Source organism: Leptonychotes weddellii, chromosome 6 (assembly GCF_054177405.1).
Source record: "Leptonychotes weddellii isolate Sample4059 chromosome 6, ASM5417740v2, whole genome shotgun sequence".
NCBI lineage: Eukaryota > Metazoa > Chordata > Mammalia > Carnivora > Phocidae > Leptonychotes > Leptonychotes weddellii.
The window spans coordinates 63,910,363-63,929,244 of NC_138374.1; the positions used below are offsets into that span (position 1 = coordinate 63,910,363).

At 43.0% G+C, this 18,882-nt stretch overlaps 1 protein-coding gene across 5 annotated transcripts in view; it reads right to left on the bottom strand.

Moving 5' to 3' along the window:
• Positions 1-18,882, bottom strand: part of PCNX2 (pecanex 2) — a 316,535-nt gene that overhangs the window by 160,147 nt on the left and 137,506 nt on the right. For all 5 annotated transcript variants that reach the window (XM_081824289.1, XM_081824287.1, XM_081824288.1 and 2 more), the window contains 2 exons: positions 2,480-2,589; positions 1,008-1,104 (listed from right to left, as the gene is read on the bottom strand). In XM_081824289.1, the coding sequence (XP_081680415.1) occupies positions 1,008-1,104; positions 2,480-2,589 (207 nt within the window). The remainder of the gene's footprint in view (positions 1-1,007; positions 1,105-2,479; positions 2,590-18,882) is intronic.

Genomic DNA, 18,882 nt, shown 5'->3' on the forward strand with positions numbered 1-18,882 from the left:
GTTGATCTGTCATTCCTAAAAAACACAGGACAAGCATGCCTTCCAGACAGCAGTCCGCTTCAAGCTCAACACACAAATGATTGGGAGATTACATAATCGAGGAACAATTACTTTTTAAAGTAGTAATGTTTGGAAGTTGATACCAAAGAGGCTACACCTGCTCAAAGGATGTTCGACACCACCCCAAGCCATTTTCCTGGTGGACAAAGAAAGAGCATCCTTCTTCTAAGTCTTTGTGCTCTGTTCTTCCTTCTTTTACTGTTTCCTTTTCCCTTCATGTGCTCCAACCAATATAGTTGCTCCCTTCTCCAAAACCCAAGGTCTCCTAACAAAGGCTGTGCCAATGTCAGCCTTCAACATGGGCAGAGTACTCTGAGCTTAGCATGAGGCTGAGGCCAGAAGAGGTGGAGAGGACTGCCTGGAGCACATCAGGAACCAGCTTGGCAGAAGCTTTATTTGAGAAGTTTCTGGTTTTTTTTTTTTAAAGATTTATTTATTTATTTGACAGAGAGAGACACAGCGAGAGAGGGAACACAAGCAGGGGGAGTGGAAGAGGGAGAAGCAGGCTCCCCGCCGAGCAGGGAGCCCAATGCGGGGCTCGATCCCAGGACCCCGGGATCATGACCTGAGCCGAAGTCAGACACTTAACGACTGAGCCACCCAGGCGCCCCTATTTGAGAAGCTTTGACTTGTGCACGGTGGGCCTGCGGCTTGGTGCCAGAAGGGGGCGGAATTGACTGAACTTGTTTCATTGGAATATCCAAGCAACTGCCATCAACTGAGGACCAAGGGAGTGCCTGTGGCGGGCACAGCAATCTGCCTTCCAGAGGCTCTAGAAGGGTCCACACCCGCCAGGCTGCTCAACAGTCCACATGTCGGCTGTAGATGCACTAGTGACTCTCATTCCTGGCTAGCCGGAGCCCCACTGAGGACCTGAGCTTTGCCCACAGGTTCCACGCCATGTTAAGCAAAACACTTACATACGTTATACAACACAAATATCTCACCACTGAGTCTTTCATCTTCTTGGGGAGAGGGTCTGCAGCCAATTCTTCCAGGTTTTGATGTAAACATTTAGGAAGCAATCTACAATGAATAAAGGACCTGAAAAGGAACAAATGCACAGCTTTTACTTTTTAAAATATGTGCATATTACAGTGTTCGAGGTAAACCGCCTCACCTGATACCTCACACTCCCAAATGGCAAGAGCAAGGGCTCTCTCCTTTAATGAATTCATAATAAAGGAAAAGAGGTCCAGAGTCAAGTCATCACAAATATTCTGTTTTGATTTTCAGATTCCCTCCTCGTTAAAGGAGTCAAGTACGGGGTATGGGCACCCCAACTGCCAACAGCTAAGCTCACAGAGACTCTCTGTTTTGGTCAGCCCGCCAGGGCTTCATCCTCACAAAGAAATGGCAAGAAAATTCAAAACTCCAGCAAAATATTTGACAGGAAAAGCTATGCAAACCATATTTAATTTTTGTCCATTTCCTGTGCCTTTCATTTTGCTGCACACCAGCAGCCTAAAATGATGGTTTCTCTGGCCCCCAAAGAGCTATGGCTATCTTAAGTCCAAATCTTCCGTAAGTTTGGAAAAATCACACGAGGTGATTGATTATCTGATCACGATCAGTTGGTTGATATCGGACACTCTGGCAACATTTCCAAGCATTTCCACTTCCAAAGTGCATATTTCTCTAAGATTTAAAAGACAAGATTAAAGGGAAGATAGAAAGTATATTTCAAGTGACTGAAGATGATTATTAAATACATTTTATTTATTTATTTATTTATTTATTTATTTATTTTTAAAGATTTTATTTATTTGAGACAGAGAGAATGAGAGAGAGAGAGCACATGAGAGGGGGGAGGGTCAGAGGGAGAAGCAGGCTCCCTGCCGAGCAGGGAGCCCGATGCGGGACTCGATCCAGGGACTCCAGGATCATGACCTGAGCCGAAGGCAGTCGCTTAACCAACTGAGCCACCCAGGCACCCTAAATACATTTTAAATGTAGGCGCAAACTTCACTTTGAACCCAGAGGGCCCCGCTGTGTTGGGAACACAAAGCAACAGAACAAAAGACAAACCTTTCAGAGATGCCAGTCTAGTGTGTCCTCAGAGGAAACGCCTAGTGATGCTGCTTAATGGACCCCGAAAGGAGCCTGGTTGAGGTGGGAGCTGCCCACACAGTTCACCCAAGGGAAAGTCAAAAGCAGCACTTGGGAGCTAAAAGCCCTCTGTTCCCAACATTGTGCATTTTACTCCCAAAGCAGGAGAGCAAAGGTGAAATGCGTGCTGAAAGTCGACCCTTGATTTTCTTAGTGTTTGGTCCGTCCTGCCTTTCTCCCACCCTCCCCCAGTGGTTGGCTAGGTGAGCAGCCAAAAGTTCAACCCCTCCGAGCACCGCTCGGCCCTCTCCCCTCTGTGACAAGGCGGGGCGGCGGGAACCAGGCACAGCTGTGTGTGCCCCTTACTCACAGGAGCACAGAGGGGTCACTACTCTGCCTGCTCAGATGGTAGGAAAGAGCAACCAAGAGGCCACAGAAGGCTGAAAACAGCGCCGGGATGTGCTGTGTGCTCCACGGTTCCTAAGGAAAAGACATCAGATACCAAGTCATTCCACGGGGCAGTGCAAAACGTCAGGATCACTACCTATGAAACACTTGGGTGTGCGGCCCCGAGATCCAGCCAGATGGATATGGTGTCCTGTGATTACTCCTGCCAGTGGACATACCAACACCTAAGGGACACAGAAACTTTGCCTATTTATGCACAATGATTTTTAAAAAATTTTTTCTAATCTTATTTTATTTAAATTCAATTAATTAACATATAGTGTATCATTAGTTTCAGATGTAGAGTTCAGTTATTCATCAGCTGTGTATAACACCCAGTGCCCATTACATCATGTGCCCTTCCTAATGCCCATCACCCAGTTACCCCATCCCCCCAGCCACCTCCCCTCCAGCAATCCTCAGTCTGTTCCCTATAGTTAAGTCTCTTATGGTTTGTCTCCCTCTCTGATTTTGCCTTATTTTCTTTTTCCCTCCCTTCCCCTATGCTCCTCTGTTTTGTTTCTTATATTCCACATATGAGTGAAACCATATGATAATTATCTTTCTCTGATTGACTTATTTCAAGTTGCATCCACGTCATTGCAAATGGTAAGATTTCATCCTTTCTGATGGCTGAGTAATATTCCATTGTATATACATATGCCACATCTTTATCCTTTCATCTTTTGATGGACATCTTGGCTCTTTCTACACTTTGGCTATTGTGGACATTGCTGCTATAAACACTGGGGTGCAGGTGCCCCTTCGGATCCCTACATTTGTATCTTTGGGTTAAATACCCAGTAGTGCAATTGCTGGGTCATAGGGTAGCTCTATTTTCAACTTTTTGAGGAACCTCCATACTGTTTTCCAGAGTGGCTGCACCAGCTTGCATTCCCACCAACAGTGTAGGAGGGTTCCCCTTTCTCCACATCCCCGCCAACATCTGCCGTTTCCTGACTTGTTCATTTTAGCCATTCTGACTGGTGTGAGGTGGTATCTCACTGTAGTTTTGATTTGTATTTCCCTGATGCCGAGTGATGTTGGCATTTTTTCATGTGTCTGTTGGCCATTTGTATGTCTTCTTTGGAGAAATGTCTGTTCGTGTCTTCTGACCATTTCTTGACTGGATTATTTGTTTTTTCAGGTGTTGAGTTTGATAAGTTCTTTATAGATCTTCGATACTAGCCCTTTATCTGATAAGACATTTGCAAGTATCTTCTCCCATTCTGTTAGTTGTCTTTTGGTTTTGTCGACTGTTTCCTTTGCTGTGCAAAAGCTTTATATCTCAATGAAGTCCCAATAGTTCATTTTTGCTTTGGTCTCCCTTGCCTTACAAACATTGACTTTGACATGGGATAGGATAGGGGTAGGGACATTACAAACTAATTGTACATATTTATGAGTCTATTTACTTAATCTTTTCTGAGAATATTTTTTACTTCATCTTTTCCAAAATTTAAGTTTTTATAAGATGTAACATTAAACATGTGTTGCCTCCTCTGAATTCATTGTAATGGTAATGATAAGAATTGCGTTTCCTAGTGTTTACTGAATCAGTGGTTTAAAATGCCATCTAAACATGGCATTAAAGATCAACTAGGGGACTGAATGAAACTCGGTACAAATTAGACAGACAGAGAAACCTGAAGACAGAGAAAGACGGTTCAAAATGAAAAGAGCCTGACAGTTCAGGCTTAACATGATTGCAGCACAGACGCCAGAGATCAATACACTGTACTTGGGGCGGAAGAGAAAAGAGCACAGACAATACATGTCCCCACTGTGAGCAGTGCTGGGGGGCCCGGGACCCCACAATCGTCGACCCATACCTGGCACACCCTCCAACACAAACATGGTTTCCTACACTTGGAAACCTGCAACATATTCAGACTCTCCGTGACCATTGACAGAATCTACTGGCGCCCTCCGAAAGCTGAACCTAGCACAGGACTTCAATGCTTTTCTCTCGAGGTTTTGATCCTCTAACTCACCAAGTGTTTCATCAGAGACGCAGGAGTTGTTCACTAGGCTTAAAATGAAATCTACAAATGGATGAGCCACCCGTGTTGGTTTTCTATTTGTGACTGCTAAGATACGCTGGAAAAGCAAGTGTTGCACTTGGTAGAGGGAGCGGTTTTGTTTTCATGGGCCTCACTTTCCTAGAAATTAAAATGCATTTCTTTCTCTCCCCCAGGGTGAGGGTCTAGCAGCCTGGGAGAGCAGCACGTGGAAGGGAAATGAAGAGAACAGCCGTGGAGCAGGCCGTTGAGCTCACAGCCCAACAGGCGGGAGGTGACACTGGCCGGTCCCATACACACCCCCTGTGCAAGTGGCCTCCGCCTCTCACACCAATTCCTAGTGCGCTGCTCTAACTTTCCCAGCATCCTGAAGGCACCACGGCAGCTTTCGAGACTTCCCTGATTCCCTGCAGATGCCTGCCCCACCAATTCTCCGGAATTCCTGCCCTCCGTTCCTCTCTGCTCCCTTTGGAGTTTCCTTCTGCAAAGCCCCAGCCTCCCGTGTCCCCAGGCCGGCCCTACGCTCGCGCCCACAAAGTCCTCTTACTCCACAGACCTCCCCTCATTGGAGGAAATGGAACCCTCTCTTTGCACTGGTTCCTTCTGCTCAGCCGATAAAAATGCTTTTGCTGACATCTTTAAAAAATAAAAAAGGCCCCCTTTACCCAGTTACCCTGGCAAACCAGCCCACTATCTCTATCCCTCCATCGTGCCAGCCTGGCCTTGCAAGTGACCCCTGAGCTTCCTTCACAGGGGGCACCTCCCCGTGGGGGCAGCACTTCTTCACAGGGTGGGCTTCAAGCTGGGCCGACCTGGATTTGAACCCCGGTGCTACCACAGATGAACTGTGTGGCCTTGGCTAAGTTACTCAACATCTCTGAGCGTTAGGTTATCTTCCTCTTCTTTAGAAAAGAAACACAATACAATTCAAGAGTGGCTGCAAGGTACTCTTCTGTACCCCAGTTTTTGACACAGGAGGGTCCAATGCAGCCCCTACTAGGTGACTGACGCCCAGCACTCTGAGCCAGAAAGCTGGCTCTCCTGAGATGCTTCCTTTTCATTGTCCCCAGTCAGCTGATCCTCACGTGTCACCGTTACATCCTTCAACCCCTGTCCTGTCCTCACTTCTTCCACTGCATCCCACCGGGTAAGGCCTCCACAGCCTCTCTCTTTCCAGTTCTACTGCTAATAGCTTCTTAGCGGGAGGACTGAACACCAGTCTCCATGTCACTCCCCCACTCTGCAGCCCCCCCAACGTGTCTTCTACTTGGCAAAAGAACAGTCCTCCTCACCTAAAAAGCACTTCAATTGCATTAATGCCCTTCACTCAGTATTTTTCAATGATTCCTCATTGCCTACCAAATGAATCTACTCCACAGGAAGCTACATAAGCCAATTAGGATCTGACCATAGCCCAACTTTTCAGCCTCATTCCTCATATTTAGAGTCTGCACAGCAGCAAATCCATAAAGATAATGTTGCTTCCTCCCTCCTGCCTTCACACACAGGGCTCCGTCTGCACAAAGGGCTCTTGTGCTCTGGCCCTATTCCTCTCTCCTCTACCTGGTGAACTCCTACCCATGCTTCAGTACCCAGTATAAGAAGTCCCACCTGCCTGGTGCTGCATCCCCTCTTCCCAGGCAGATTGGGACACAGCACCAAAATGTGTCAAAGATGCATCAAAAACATCTTTAAACACTTCTACTTCAACACTTAAGATATCTCACTTCTGTTAGTTGTAGGCATGGGTAGGACTTGGTCCCTCATCTGAGAGTCGCTGGTCACAGTTGTGCTTAGAACAGTCTCCCGAGGGGGGCAGCCTTGCCTCTCTCTTTCCCCTGTACTTGGCGCAAATGTCAGGACATCAATGTGTCCACGAGTGAGTGACTGCGAGGTGTGTTTTCATCATTACATCAGTCCCTTCTCTGTGACCTGTGTGGAAAATAATTTTCAGCAGGGAAAAAGGGTGAAGAAATTAAGTAGCTTAGATCAAATGTGGACCAGGCAGTGAAGTGCCACTGACATAATTAGACTCTCAGAGGAAAGGTGATTCTGTGACCTTTGAACTCATTTTTCCTTCAAACTGCGGCCCCAATACCAGAAAGGCTATTCTGAAGTTTGAGAACTTTCTTCTTTTCTAAGAGTCCATTCATGAAGCATGTATTGGCCCCCTGCTGTGTGCCAGGCGCCAAGGTGCACGCTTGTGAGGAGGGTGGACACAGGGACATGGGAGGAAGAAGACTGCAGTAAAGTATGACGAGCCACGTGATGGTGTGGCCACATGATGGTGCAGCGGGAGGCGCTCGGCACTCATGGAGCAGGAAGCAGAGGCTCAAGTGAGTCAAGGGAGTGGCTTTTAATTGCACAGAAGAAATGCAGGAGCGTGTGGTCCTTCCCCTCTAGGGCCTTCTAGACAGGCTAAGCTCTCAGCTCTTTGGGCACCTGTGTGCAGACAGAGCTGCCCTGCTCCATCCTCCCGTCTACTCCTCCGCTCTCTGCTCTGGCCATCCACCTAGGGCTTCATACTGGGCTGTCACAAAAACAAACACGAAAAGTTTTCCAAAAGGGAAAAACCTGCAAGATTCTACTTCCTTCTATTAAGTCCTCTGCATTTGCCTATGCTGTGTATTTAATTTACAATTTTGTGAAGGTAGAGGCCTTCCTTCCACATGCAGTCCATTAATATGCAAATGCTGGGGGGGCAGAATCACTCTGCAATGGATTTAGTAACCATGACCATGGAAATAACCGTCACTGCATGGAACGGAGAAAAAGTCAAGGGAGCAAGCACCGGCAGGAGGTGATTCTAGACTCCTCACTTCCTGGAAGAAATGATTCTGTGGAAGGTCCTTCCCTTCCCCAGGCCTCAGCTTCCTCTTTTGTGAAATAACAATGGCACCGTTCTTAAAGTATTGCTGTAATGACCTAATGAGATCTGAAACAGCCTTGCCCATTGCAAAGTAGCGTGCCAGAGTCAGTTTCTTACTAACTAGAAAAGAAGCCATACCATGATGGATGGTCCTCACAGACAGTAAATTAAATCCGGACGAAATCTATTTAAACAATCACATTTACCCCCTTTACCCACCGAATATCCCTTACCTAATCTTGTCTCATTTATTCTAGACTTAACTAAATCTCTCCAAGGCAAACAGAAAAGGTCAGCACTGAGGGACGCTCCCTCCTTACCTTCTAAAATAGCCATTGGTGGAAAAGCCAATATCAAGTCAGAAACAGTGGAGTAGGAGGTGAGTGATCTTCCACTTCCCAGCATTTGTCTCAGTCTGTGATTACGTATCTGTGTAAGTAGCTATTGGATTGACATCTGATCCCTCCACTGGGCCCAGCCATTGACAGCAGGGACTCATCTGCCTTACCCCAGTGTGTTCTCAACACCTTGTGTGAGCCCCCGGCCCTGAAAGACATTTAATAAATATGGATGGAACCAATACAACTGTTACTTCCTTACTATATAATGCACACCTAAGAAGGGGAACAGCACGGATCTTTTTAAGTATCTACAAGTACACAGGAGGTCCATCTTGTAGAGTGGGCAATGGTAGTGGAAAGCATGGGCTCTGGCATAGGACTCTTCCATCCTAACTCTGCCCATTATTTGCACTAAGACACTGGCAAGCCACAAAGCCTCGGTTTCCTTATCTAAGATAATTTCATAGTGCACACCCCCTAGGGTTGTTGTAAATATATGAAATACTATATGTGAAGTACTTAGAGTAGCCAGTATAAAATGCTCAATAAATGTCTGCTATTACTATAATCTTTACTAAGTTACTGTCTCAGTCCAATTGGGCTGCTATAACAAAATATCAGACTCATAAAGAGCAGAAAGGTATTGCTCACGGTTCTGGAGGCTGAGACGTCCAAGATCGAGACACCAGCATATGTGGTGTCTGACTAAAACCGACTTTCCCTTTAGAGTGGGTTCCTTCTTGCTGTGTCCTTACACAGTGGAAGGGGTGAGGGGGCTTCTCAGGTTTCTCTGAGAAAAGCATCAGTCCCTTTCATGAGGGCTCATGACCTAAGCACCTCCTACACCCCCCCCCCTCCTAATACCATCACCTTGAACACCAGGATTTCAACATATGAATTTTGGAGGAACACAAACATTCAGACCATGGCAGATACATAAGAGGACTAAGAATTGCAGTAAAATCACATTTCCTGAAAAAAATTAAAACGGACCTTCAGTCCTTCTCCACGAGGCAAAAAGAACAATGATTTTTGTAGATTCCTTTTGTCCTTCTGTTTCTAGAGTCCAGACAGAAAATAGGGAAAGAGAAACCCTTCCACAAGATGAGAATGGGACCGTGCCAAGATGTGGCATGAGTATCCCAAGCCACACTGTCTGAACGGACAGGTAACTCTCATCTATTACTTTAATCTTCTGGTGGTAGACGTCTGTATTCACTCCTCCATCCATGTGATCTCTTTTAAGCATAACTAATGGCTTCAGGCTAACCTGTCCAAACCGAACAGACAGCAGTATGGCCACGGGGGCAGGACAGGATGCCAAAACGGCATCCATATCCTTCCCAGAGCAAGGGTCGGATGAAGGATGGCAAGGTGTTCATATTGCAGGCATGGCTTTGCAAGTTTTCCAGCCCAACTTCAGCTCTTCACACAACTGAGTCTTAAAACCCGGGCTTACCTGAACTTTGACAGATTGTAGAAAGGCAGACCGCCTGGATCTTCCTCGGCTCTCTACTGGGAAGAGCCTCAACTCCAAGTTCTTAACCTTGTTCATATTTTCAACAGATACAGATATAAATATAGATATATAGTTATGTATTCCTCTCTCGCTCTTATCTCTCTCACTCTCGCTAGATATATATAGCTACTTGGCTACTTGGATATTAAAATGAGTTATTCTTTCATGTGCAGGGTGTCAAAATTTGCAAAACCATGCCATCTTCCAGAAAAGATTATTTTAGGTTTAGAAGAGATCTCATACCTGAGCAAGACTCAACCCTTCCAATTATTGATCAAGTAAGAAGACAGGAAGAAGGGAAAAGACTTATCCAAGGTGGCAAGATGAGGATGAAGACCCTAGTTCAGTGCCTTAAATGTTTATACAGCTCATTGTGCAAAATATGTGCATATCTCACCATCTTCCATAAAAAAAGGTTAGTACTTTTTGTATGATCACTAAATTAAAAGTTCCTGGCTTTACAGGCTGTGTTATTCGTGTATTCATCCCCCATTCAACAGTGTTGGACATCTCCTGAGGGAACTGCCTGTTTGAGGGCTTATTCTAACACACAGCAGAGCAAGGGCCCAGAAAAGTGATCTGGGGGGAGCTCCGGGGCAGCCTCATGGAGGACCAAGAAAGGAGCCGGGATGCAAAAGGTGACAAGGAATGAATCTGGGGAGTGTGCTCCAAATCACAGAGGGCTGTGATGTTTCTAGGGGCCTGGGTATGCCACAGGGTCGGTACAGCTGGGTGTCGTTCTAAAGGTACAGCTCCTAAAGCACAGGTGAAGATTATAGGAACAGATAGAAGAATGGGAAACAGTTAAGCTTGGAGGAAATACATGGGAGGGAAAGGACCTTTACAGTTCATCATCCCATAATTCTCCGTGCTGGGAAGAGAGGCAGCTGGGTGCCATTGACTGAAGATCAAACAAGAGGACATATGCCCCTGCATGAGCAGTGGAACTTGAATGTGATATAAGGAAGGACTTCCTGAAACTGATGAATACATAAAGTTACAATTAGGGAGACATTAGCTTTCCTTTTCACACCTTACTTTAAAGCACAGATCTTTTCTTTGGAGAGCAAAGACTGAAGAATGACTGGAAGGGAAGGAAGGAAGGAAGAGAAGCTTACTGAAAGCTTTCTTTATGCTTTTCTTGCATAGAACAGATTACTGCCTAACAGCTCCACAATCTACCCCCTCACACACACACAAAACTAATAAACAAAGTGAGTATAAGAAAAAATTACCCAGAATTATTGTATAGAATTAAGATGGGAGGCAACAAGATAAACTGCCTTTGTCCCATTTTTTTATTCCTTTCTCCTCAATCTTCTGATTGCTGTCCAGGCTACCCCCTTGCTAATTGCCACCCCCTGCTTCTCTCCCTTCCAGTCTCACAGGCAGGACTGCCCTGCCCTGCGGAAGACCAACAGCGAGATGAATAACAGCTTTCCCCGGCATCGGGAGCAATCCCAGCCACATTTCTAGAGGGCTGAGCTTGTCAAGTCAGAGACACAGTAAGAAAAGAAATGCACTTGTGGATGTTTTTATTTTAATCTTTGTTTGGGGGATAGAGTGGGGAATATTGACATTTGAGGAAGAAGAGAACAACTGACCTGAAGAGGGCTTTTGAAAGGAAATGATCAAATGCACTGTGCATTTTATCTGTAAGGTTAGTTCAGTTTCATTTCCACAAAAAGAAGCAGGACGGAAGAGGTAAAGTACTGACTCACATTGCTAATGGATTTTTGTCAGTAAACTTCTCTATTTTAAACATATACATATTAGTATTAAATTTTATATATGTTATTTATTCATTATATTCACAGACACAAACACACATATGTACATGGACACCCTATATATATATATAAAGATTTATATTACATAAAGATATTATGTATTATGTAATACAAATATTATATTATTATATTACATAAAGATATTATCTGTGAGTATAATAAAGATATATCTTTATATATATGTAAGTTTTATATGTAAAATATATATTATACCCTATATGTATTATACCTTATATTATACCCTATATATATCTTTCTGTAATATAAATCTTTATATATATAACATATATATATCTTTATGTAATATAAGTATATATATAAAACATATATATATACATACATATATATATGATTTTGGAGGGAGATAAGGTTTTAAACAATCTATCACTCACTGATAATGAAGTATATACCATGTGACAGTTTGCTTCAAAATTAACATCCCTAATTGCCTGGAGATGTGTCTCAAGGGCCCCTGAATTGGGAATGATACGGATTGATGAGTGCTGGCTCATAAAACTCCCACAGGTTTTGAAATATTTTTATGAGGTAGAAATAAAACTGTCTAATAGTCCTACAGTTCTGTTGTAGATTTCGCATGCATTTGGGAATTGTTTTGATGAAATGCATAGGGAAGTTCAGCTTCTCTCTGAAGAGAGTCTTAGTTTCAACATTTTTTTTTCTCGGGAATGTCAGACATCTCTATGATGGAATTTACAGAGAAGATTGAGGGTTTGGTTTTTATATGAATGCAAACAGACCAAATTCACTCTGCTAAGCCCTTTATATATAAGGTTCACACACTTTCTTTTTTAAGGAAAAAAAAATGAATGGATTTTCTTAGCCCATTAAACATGGGGGCAGTTCCAAGATTCAGGCTTTCATACATCCTAAAATAAGAATTAGATCATATTGCTTTGACTTTGATACAAGTCCTGTTTCTCCATCTCTTTTTGACAAGAATCTCATCTTGAAGTAGAAGGAACTCTGTGCACCTAATGTTCCAGAAATTCAGTAAGATCAGATATGTCTCCTAGTCCTTGTACTGTGTGCCCTGCTCATCCTCCATGTATGGCTCACAGATGACCATGTGACCGGCACTTGTGAGCTCGCATAGGGCACATCTGGGCTCCCCCCGCACCCACAGGTCACCTCACAGCAACCCTTGTTGATGTCCCTCTCAGATCTCCAACACTCTGTGCCCCCTTTCCCCCCAGAGCCTCCCACTGAGTCTAATTCACAGTCAGTAATCACTGTGGGTTCAGTAAACAAATGAACAATCCTACGAACAAATGTGACAAATCAGACTTCACGATTTACTAAAAGTTGAGTTTTCTTATTTTGCATTCTGTTTCATTTTGGTGAAAAACGTCATATGTTTACGATTCAAGAAAATAGTTTTAGGAATAGGCACTAGGGAAAAATGAGATCATGAGCTAGCAAGATAGATGGATAGGTGCCATTCATCCAAACCTGTCCATATCAACATAGATAAATATAGATAAATACACACACGCACGTGCACACACACACAAATATGTATACTTTTTGAAAAATATCAACATTTACTCTCCTCATAGCTTTCTTCTCTGTCACCCATATTTATTCATTCCAAACGTTTACAGAATTCCTTTTACGTAACAGATAGTGACTTTGCATAGGATATAAAAAGAAGCCTGTGTAAACCACAGTCTGTGATTTTGAGGAGCTCATGGTCAAGCTGGGAATGCTGGAATGCACACACCAACAGCAATTGGGCACTTCACATGTATTATCCCATTTAGTTCTTACCACACCTTAAAGGTAAGTGCTGCTCCTTTTAAACAGGAGGAAACAGAACCTTGTATCTTACTAGCTGTTATGGTGAGTATCTGTATTTTCCACAAAGAACTGATTACATACAGAAGCAAGGAACACTGAGTGAACAACAAAGGACAATATTGTCCACAGGCCTTTGGAAGAGAGAAAAATATACTTCTGCTGGCATGGCTGGGACAAGTATAGACTTCTATGTCTACTGGGATGGCCAAGGCTCATGCTCCGCGCCTCGCATTTTCTGTACCACGCGCCCATGCCTGGCCCTCTCTCTATCATTTCAAATTGGACAGTCACTGAATCCTACCAATATTGATTTCACTATATTTCCTGGATTTGACCATTTCATACTCTGTGCCTACTACCAAAACCTGAGTCCAGATCTTCACTCAACAACTACAATTCCATTTTGAACAACTGAGCTATCATTATTCTTCTTCCTGTTTTCCCCACATCAGGGTCAATTGCCACTGTCAAGGTCAACCAACCCAAGTTTGAAGGTCCTGAGAATCCAGCATTAATTGGGTTTAGACCATTCATACCTGTTTAACTTCCTAGGAAGAGGAGTGTGACAGAAAGCACTAGCTGCCCACCTGATACACATTTATTTCTCCCTTCTTCCCCACAAGCAATAACCTCCTTACCAGTTGTTCAGACAGCTAAAAGACTGGTAATTCTCACTCACCTGCAGCTAGAAGTGACATGATTCTAACCAAAAAACATAATCCGATGTCCAGTACAATAAAAGCAAATTAAAACCTGGATTCCACTTTCAAACTTCTTACTATTAACATTACGGTCATTATGTTCATCATCATCTTCATAACCATCAACTGGTTACGCTAATAATAACATTTGTATTAGTTTCCTACTGAAGTGTAACAAATGACCACAAACTTAGTGGCTTCAACAACACAAACGTACGATCTACTGGTGTCCAGGGGTCAGGAGTCCGCACACAGCACGGCTGGATCTTCTGTTCAGGGTCTCCCCAAGCTGAAATCACAGGGTTGGCCAGGCTGCAATCTTACCTGAAACTTGGGGTCTTCTTCCAAGCTCACTAGTGGGTGGCAGAATTCAGTTCCTTGCAGCTATACAACTAATGTCTTTGTTCTCTTGCTGGCTATCTGCTGAGCTCCACTTTAGCTTGGAGAGGCCATTCTCAGGTCCTTGACATGTGGCCTTCTCCGGAAGCAGTTCACAACATGGCTGCTCATTTCTTCAAAGCCAACAAGGGAGGCTCTCCTGGCGTCTTCTGGCTCTGACCTCTAGATCCTCTTTTAAGCGACGTGTCTGATTAGATCAGACTCATCCCAGACTACCTCCATTTTGAATGAGTCAACTGATTAGGGGGCCTTAATTATGTCAGCAAAATCCCTCCAACTTTGCCAGATAATGTAACCTAATCACATCCCATCATACTCACAGGTCCCACCTACACTCGGGGACTGGAAATTATTGAGAATAGGCACACCAGGGGGCAGGAGTCTTGAGGCAATTTTAGAATTCTGCCCACCACACCATTTAATGAGAACCCTTGAGCTAGGTACTTTATATACATTATCAATTTAATTTCATTTACTTCTGACAACATTCATATGAGGGTAGGTATTTCTAATCCATTTTACAATTGAAAAAACAATGTGAATTAGCCATGTGCCCCTAGGCAAATAACTTAAGCACTCTGTGCTTCACATTTATGGCTGGAATATAGAAATGCTATTATCTTCCTCATGTATTACATAGAGCTATAATAAAGGGCAAATGAGAAAACGCTTGGGAAATTATTTCAAAAATTAAAGTCCCATAGACCTGCAAGGTATCTTATATGCCTGTGAATTGTTCTTTGGGCTAGAAAATATATTTACATTTCAAATGTGCTGAAGAGGATGGCACAGAAGTAAGCCTAAAAAGATACAAGATCTGGGATCTGGGATGTGTGATGTTGAGTGAGAAACTTGATCTCTCACTGGACCCACACTTTCTCATATTAAATAATAAAATGAAGGGGCTGGACTAGAGGACATCTAAGGTCCATTCAAAATTAAAACTATTCTAGAACTCTGAGTTTGTTTTACATCTACAATTAGATTTTAAATCCTGAACACGGGGAAATGTCATTGTTTTAGCTGCAACCCTGTGGTACCTAGAAAAATATGGCAAAACCTCTCCCACAAGCAGTTGTTAATGATGCTAGGAAACATTAAATTATAATAATGTGCCTCAACCTCTGGGTCCCCTTGCCATCAATAAAATAGAATCTCTTTGTAAGGGATAATAAGAAAAACCAGAAATCATGGTTTATCCAGACATATAGAAAACCCAGCTAATTAACTACTGAGCCATTTCTCCAGGGAGCAAATATTCTGGTTGTTTCTGTATATCACTGTCAAATATTTAAGTCAATGAAGAGTCCATTTCTATGTTACTTGCTACCATGCTGGATGATTCAAAGAGAATATGAAATTAAAGAAGGAATCAAATTTTTCCCCTAATTAATATTCCAGAAAGCAAAATTAACTCACGCTCCCTCAATCTCCTTCTATCAAGTGAGGATAATAAAAATCAAGGGCATAAATATACACCAAGACCCATATAAAGAAATATAGCTCTGGCAAGGCAGGTGACATGCTAAAACTGTTCACAAGAGCTCATCAATCCATCATGGTGTAGCAGAGATAAAAGGGGGAGAAAAATCAATTCCAGCAATGCAAAGAGTAAGCATAAAAGGCATAAACAAAAGCATCGTTAAACAAGAAGTGGAATCACAGCTTTGGGTAAGTGTGTCAGGCTGAAGATGGGTGAACTTTTCTTTTTTTCTGAATGACTCCCTTGCCAATTTGCTAACCACATTCTTCCAATTCACAGCCTTTAATAGGTGCTTCATTTTAAAGTGGAGAGTCAATCTGTGACCATCAGTAAACTCAAGACTTACAGATAAGAAGGGAGAAATGCAAACTGTTCTATTTTTACCAAAAGGTCTTTTCAAAATACTGTAGAGATAGAACATTAAGATTCCGTAACAACAGATCACACTATTTATCACAAGAGATGCTTGTTCTATGCTGAGCAAGGGAAGTCAATACCTCTCTACGATGAAATAAACCTTTCCAAAGTACCCCAGTTCCACCTGGTAAAAAGTCTGTTTCCACATCCAAGTAAACCCCAGAGCCTTTGGAGTGTTCATTCCCATCACACAGCTAGGAGTGTGCTTGCAAAATGGAATCTATTTACTCCGACCCAACAGTGACTTAGGCTTATAGCATGCCATCAACAGAAAGGGAAAGAGAAATAAACAAAGTCTCGGCCCAGGATCGTAAATGAATTCAGTCTCTTGGGCCAGTTTTGATCCTTTGCACCATCCAGACAGCCTGTGGCCCCATGGACCTCAATGAGAACAATGCTGTGATCAGTTAGCAATGTCTGATATGAAAAAGTCAGAAGAAGATGAGGGGATGATAACAAATGAATCACAACTAGGTAAAAACTCAAAAACTTCTGACTTTTTGAGTGCCAGATTATTCAACAGTTTCTGAAACCCTCCAAGAATTTTGCAGGAAAAAGTCATTTGATAATCCCAAGAATGTACATTACTTTGGATAATATTTGAACTGGTAATAATGAGCCTTCAGCACTTGTCAAATGAAATGGGTTTTTCAGAGCATAAAACTTCTCCTTTAGAAATTAATCTAAGAAGTCCAATGAGCTGTTCCTTCGCAGAGAGCATTCTGAGGTTGGAAGAATATTCTGTCTTCCATAGATTCAACCATGATTCTATTATCAATGGGTTCTTTTTCTCTATCAAAGGAGGCCTACCTGCCCAAAAGCATGAGGCACGAGACAAATTCAACTGGTGGGATGTTTTAATCTTTTGTTTCCATCTCCACTGGGGCCATAAGCTTACCTACAGCACTCAACATCTTCAGGCGGATGACTTTCTGTAAGTTCCCTTCATGTAACCACTATTCTTAGGATGCACAACATGCCCACTGAATCAAAAGCATGCATTTTTAGCCTTATATTCAACATTTTCAGTAACTTTGATAACTGCCCAGAGATCCAATCTCCTCTCTCATTCACCATTAGTAGGTTAATTTCCTCATCACCTCGTCCACCTGCCATGCTCATTCATTCCTAACTCTAATGAAAATGGTTCACATGCTTAACTGCATACTCTTATGGCGAAGTTCTTAGGCCAAAGACAAAATGTTTGAAGGCTGTGCAGAACAACCACCTTCTCTGACCAACTTTCTCTTTTCTGATCACCCACAGTGTATCATCATCTTTGAACTGACTTCTTCTCCTTTCCTATCTCTATAGGACCTGGCCCAGTGATTTCTAAAGAAATAAATATACGCTGGCCAGCACTGGATGTGAACTTTTTAGCTCCTACACCACTTACAGAAAACTTGCATGTTCCCATTTCCATCAACCAAAGAAAATTACATGTACATCACATGCTGTTTGTTAATCAGGGTTGCAAAGAAGGGTACAGAAGTGTGGGGTCCTGGTCAAAATGTCATTAAAAACACAGAGAACTAGCCTTCCCCCTCCCATGAAATGTCCAGTAAAATAATCAAAAAGGGAAAAGCATAAATCCTCACCAGGAACCAGAGAAGGTACCTGTGCATAAGCCATGGGCTCTAAGCAGTTATGCCAGACCTCATCTTATAGAGGGGACTACACTGAAGAAAGGTCTGGAGGTCGACATATGATCCCAGCTCCCACTTTCCACTTGAGAGAGAGAGAGTGAGAGTGTAGTGTACTGGGGGAAGTAAGCAGGAAAAGATCTTGATCATCCTCTGCTAGTATCATCTAAATCAGAAGTAGGAGAGCTGGAGTTGAGGTCAGCTATGGGGCTGGGAGGCCACCTGACACTTGGACTTGCACATTTGTGGACTGGCAGTACTTGCAGACCCCCACTGACTTGCAGGCAGCAGGTTTTATTTGACCAGTTCATGGGTGGGGATAATGGAGTAAAGAGCGTGAAGTAGAGGGCACCTGGGTGGCTCAGTTGGTTAAGCGACTGCCTTCGGCTCAGGTCATGATCCTGGAGTCCCGGGATCGAGTCCCACATCAGGCTCCCTGCTCAGCAGGGAGTCTGCTTCTCCCTCTGACCCTCCTCCCTCTCATGCTCTCTGTCTCTCATTCTCTCTCTTGCAAATAAATAAAAAATCTTAAAAAAAAAAAAAAAATTAAAAAAAAAAAAAAAAGAGCGTGAAGTAGAGAAGAGCATTGTCCCAGGTATTCTACAAGCACATCTACTGCTTATGATGAAGCTTCCTGATATCACCACCTAAACTCCATCTGCAGGACACTTGACCAGGGGAAATTATATCTGAACTAGTAGTATGTTCCTGGAACACGCTTCGCTTTGCTTTCTTCTCTTCCTATATTTTAGACCTGAGGTACCTCTGGAAACATTGTTCAGGGAGCCTTAAAATTTTCTGGCAGAAATCAGTGTGATTCCTACCTGGCTATAAGACAGAGATCACAGAATCTAATGTCCGCCCAAGCAGACAGGTGAAATAAATGCAGTATGTGGGTCTGGTGTAAGAGGATGACAGGGCATGATGAGATCTGTGAGTATGGGGCAGCAGTGACTCACTATTCCGTTTCAGCGGGGTGTTACAAGGTGGGAATATGGGCCCAGTGGTGTCAGAGCTTCAAATTCCTTAAGTAGGAGAATCATATTTTTCTATCAAGTGGCCTAATTTTACATGTTGGTTCTAAACTAATTTTAACACCAAGAGGCCAAAAACAAAACACGTCTGTGGATGGAATAAAGACAATAGTAGGTCGTCAAAGAAAACCTGGTGAAGAAAAGAGAAAATATACAACAAACAAAAGGCACACTTCAAATGAGATATTTCTCTTAAGGAACCACTTAAAGATACTTTCTGAAACATTTACTTCAAAAAAATAAAACAAGAATTTTTTTAGAGAGAATCTGATTCAAAAGATTAAAAAGTAT